Genomic DNA, 4,716 nt, shown 5'->3' with positions numbered 1-4,716 from the left:
TTTGATGGCTTGGTAGAGCCCCAGAGCTCAATTCCATATGTCCAAATTGGTCTGATTATCGTAGTGTATATAACGTATCCTATATCAATAGCAAGGGCTGACACTTAGGCAGGTACATGCTGTCATCTCACAATGGACTTGGATCAGTAAAAATATTTTATGGTTAACATATGTAAGTCAGTGCACACAAGTCTTAGGTCATGGCGTCTTTCTTAGGAATCAGACCTCCCAACTTCTCGCCACGCCTTTTCCCCCCTTCCAAACATAATCTCTTAAAATTATCCGATTGGTCAAAACCCCTTCTTCTATTTCGTTATTTTTCCTACCCCCTTTTCCCAAGTGTTCATATATATTTCCTAGACTAGATAGCTAAGTAAGAGAAGTTAGAAGATAGAGACTGAGTAACAGTTACGTGTAGTTCTTGTAAATATGTTAGAATAAAGTCATTTTAGTCTTCACTGATTTTTTATGTTATGTAACTCGTAGATTCCGATTGCTACAACACTTACTTGACAAACGTTACATATATTTTGTCACAATTTCTTCAATTTTTACAAATTTTAATTATTGATCAACTTAACACAAAACTAATTATTCTTATCATTATAGAGTTGGATGTAAATATTTAAAACATTACACGAAAATATTAGGAATCGAATGGTCCCTAAGAGGAGAAGACATATTGAAGGAAGACAGAGGAGCAGTCCTTGTTACTAATCACCAAAGTGTTATGGACGTAATGGGTAAATATATGAACAAAATAATTTTTGTGAAGTTTAATAATAAAGATTGTCCAAAAAGGGTGAATGCTCTCTGGTTAGATAAATTCTCCAAATGATAATTCCGTTGTAAGGTCCAGGACAAGAGAAAAAAAAAATTATAAACCGTAATAAAAAGTGATATCAAAAAGGCTGGCGCGAAAGAAAAGGTAGCTCGATTCACAAAACTTTTAGCCTGTAGCAACTAGGGATGCGACATCGGTGTCGATGTTTTGAAAACATCGATGTTTTACCCAAAACATCGATGTTTTCTAAACATCGCTGTTTTGTCCCAATTTTTCATTTTTTTTCCAAAAGTAACTAAATGAAAACTAAAAATTTACAGTATAAATAGATTCCTATCAACTATGTGGTCGAATAAAAAAGTACTTCCAACCTTCACGCTAACGACACGATAGAGATAAATTACGACTAGAAAAACAACTCCAAAGATCACGCATTCTACGCCCTGTAAGAAGTGGTTTTTGAAACTAAGAATCCTATATCGACTACAAAAATCATTGATGTTTTAAAATATCATTTCTTACAATACATTACTCAAAATACATCGATGGTTTTTCAGAACTATTTCAGAAACATAAGGTCTGTTCCAACGACGACGTATAGTCTTTTTGTTTCAAAAAGCACTTCTTACAGGCCTTAGGACGCGGGATCGTTGGAACAGACCTTATGTTATTCAAATGGTTGTTCAAAAACATCGATGTTTTTTGGGTAATGTATTGTAAGTAACGATATTTTAAAACATCGATGTTTTTTGTAGTTGATATAGGATTCTTTGTTTCAAACAGCACTTCTTACAGGCCTTAGGACGCGGGATCGCTGAACAGTCCTCATGTTTCTGAAATAGTTGTCGAAAAACATCGATGTATTTTAGGTAATGTATTGTAAGGAACGATATATTAAAACATCGATGTTTTTTGTAGTCGATGTCGGATTCTTTGATTCAAAAAGCACTTCTTACAGGCCGTAGGACGCGGGATTGTTGGAACAGACCTTATGTTTCTGAAATAGTTGTTCAGAAACATCGATGTATTTTGAGTAATGTATTGTAAGGAACGATATTTTAGAACATCGATGTTTTTTGTAGTCGATATTGGATTGTAAGTTTCTAAAACCACTTCTGACAGGCTGTAGAATGCGTGATCGTTGGAACAGACCTTATGTTCTTCAAATGGATCTTCAAAAACATCGATGTATTTTGGGTAATGTATTGTAAGCAATGATATTTTAAAAATATCAATGTTTTTTGCTGTCGATGTCGGACTCATAGTTCCAAAACCTACTTCTGACAGGCCGTAGCACGCGGGATCGTTGGATCAGACCTTATGTTTCTAAAATAGTTGTTCAAAAACATGGATGTTTTTTGGGTAATGTATTGTAAGCAACTATATTTTAAAACATTGAGGTTTTTTGGATTTCATGTCCTATTGGTTGATTGAAAAAGCACTTGTGACTTGCCGGAGCATGCGTAGTCTTTAGAACAGACTTTATGTTACAGAAATGGTTAAAAAAAAAACACATCGATGTTTTAGTATTGAACATCGATGTTTTAATTCATCGATGTTTTTTTATCGATGTCGCATCCCTAGTAGCAACCTGAGTTGCAGCTATGTTCTTTAGGTTATGGCAATAATAATAAAAAAAAAAGAAAAAGAATAATTACTAAAATACCGACAGACTGTCCGCCCAAGAACTTGTCGTGATATATATACACACTATATATCACTATATATATATCACTATATGTATATATCACTATATATACATATAGTGAATCAAGTTGAAGTTTTAAGAAAGTTTTGCCACTGAGTGTCTTGTTGATCTTCTAACTTGTGAGGATGAGAATCAAGATGAGCTAATTGACAACTGTCATTAAATTATTATTATTATAATTCATTGTTTTATTACTTTTAAAAACACCCCAAACAATACTAATACTATCAATACACAAACTACAAGCAAGTAGTAACCTAAGACGATAACAAACAAATCGGTGATGAGCTAGTAAACATCTGTACAAAGAACGGTTTTTCTGATGAAGCTCTATAAAGTGAGGCGAAACGTCAGTAAATTAATAGTAGTACCACATCCACGAACATCTCCTTCATAGTTTTAACACGCTTAATGTTATTATTATAGGATCGGGAGCACCCTAATATAAAGGGCATGTTGTATATTAATTGCATAGGAGCTCTAAGCGGACTTATTTGTTACCTTGTAATATTTACGAGGTAATAAAATCTCCAGCAGCTTCGTCACATCATCTTTCCTTCACCTCATTTGTTCCTTTTTTCTCTCCAAGTTTTTTTTTTTCAATTACTTTATTACTATTATTCATGCAACATATTGTTTTAAACAAAACAATACGACCAAAAGCAACTATGAGCAACAACCTATCAAAATGACATCAGTGTATTTCAGCTGGTCTGTTGCATGACGTCATTCTCAATTTAGCAGACCTAGTAACAGACTCTCAACTTTGTTATATGTTATATCGTTTTAGCATGGTAAAAGAATGAAATATTTCTCCATTTAACATAACTTTTTTCATTTAACACGCTTTAACATGTTAAAATATACGTAATATGGTTAAGAGTCTGTTAAATGGAGAACGAAGTCACGCAACAGATCAGCTGAAATCCATTTTTGTCATTTTAATAGGTTGGTTGCTCATAGTTGGTTTTGGTCTTATTGTTTTGTTTAAAACAATGTGTTACATGTATAATAGTAATAGAGTAATAGAAAAAAAAATTGGAGAGAAAAAAGGAACAAGTGGAGGAAAGATGATGTGACGAAGCTGCTGGAGATTTTATTACCTCGTAAATATTACAAGGTTACAAAATAAGCTGCCTTGATAATCCACCTAGAGCTCCTATGCAATTAACATACAACATGCCCTTCATATTTGGCTGCCCCCGATCCTATAATAATAACATTAAGCGTGTTAAAACTATGAAGGAGGTATTAGTTGATGTTGTCAAAAAGAAACAAAAAATAGTTTACAACTATTAATTTACTGACGTTTCGCCTCACTTTGTAGAGCTTCATCACAAAAACCGTTCAACGTACAGATATCTAGTAGCACTCAAATTAAAGATAGTTTAATGAACTATGATGTAGTTTATAACGTTTATCTTCTTTGGAGTAATAATTTTTATAATATTTGCTAAAATATATTGATTTATACTTGTTATATATAGATAGTAATATGATAGTTAACAGTATGAAGTAGATTGTAATAGTACAACAGCCCAAAAGTAGAGAAAAGGCAGTTATTTCACCCTAATGTTTGATTAATTTAATGAATTCTAGGTATAATAACTAGTCAAAACTGATGAGTCTGCCAAGTATAGGTAGGGGGAATAAAAAATGGTAGCTGTTTTTAAAAAAAGGCTAAAAAAATAATAATAAATTTTTATTCGGAGCTCTATATCTTCAAAACTACCAACAACACTAGAAGATCATTTAAAGAAAAGTAAATTTACTGAAATATAAGCTCTAATAGCTACGTTTTGTAGTTCCCGAGATTTAGCTTTTTAAAATACAACATTTCATATAAAATGCCCAGAAAAATCATTAGTTAGTGAATTCATTTATAGAAAAGAACGTTCGACTTACAGATGTCTATTAGAACTCTAACTAAAGCTATCTTAATGTTAATGAATACTTCTATAATTTAATTTATGTTAATTTAAAATTTCTTATTACAGGTATGGCCACTGTTTGGGATAAGTTGGATAAACTTTCAGCCATTTGTAAAAAAGAATTGTTGTATTACATTCCATTGGGACCACTTTTGTGGCTAGGAGGATTAGTATTCATCGACAGACTGGATCCAAAGTCAGCCTTCGATAAAATTGAAGCTAGTGTTCACCAAATGCTTCACCAAAAAGTAAATAGAAACACACACACATACACTCACACTTATATATATATA

General features: G+C 32.5%; 1 protein-coding gene across 1 annotated transcript in view; it reads left to right on the top strand.

Moving 5' to 3' along the window:
* The window catches only part of LOC136795612 (1-acyl-sn-glycerol-3-phosphate acyltransferase alpha-like), a 31,982-nt gene that overhangs the window by 11,360 nt on the left and 15,906 nt on the right, over positions 1 to 4,716 (top strand). The window contains exons 3-4 of the mRNA XM_067046756.1: positions 610 to 743; positions 4,490 to 4,671. Of these exons, the coding sequence (XP_066902857.1) occupies positions 610 to 743; positions 4,490 to 4,671 (316 nt within the window). The remainder of the gene's footprint in view (positions 1 to 609; positions 744 to 4,489; positions 4,672 to 4,716) is intronic.

This window comes from Halyomorpha halys, unplaced genomic scaffold (assembly GCF_000696795.3).
Source record: "Halyomorpha halys isolate HHAL.00 unplaced genomic scaffold, Hhal_1.1 Scaffold506.1, whole genome shotgun sequence".
Taxonomy (NCBI): Eukaryota; Metazoa; Arthropoda; class Insecta; order Hemiptera; family Pentatomidae; genus Halyomorpha; species Halyomorpha halys.
The sequence above is the reverse complement of the archived record's forward strand: the minus strand, read 5'-3'. Positions and strand labels throughout refer to the sequence as shown.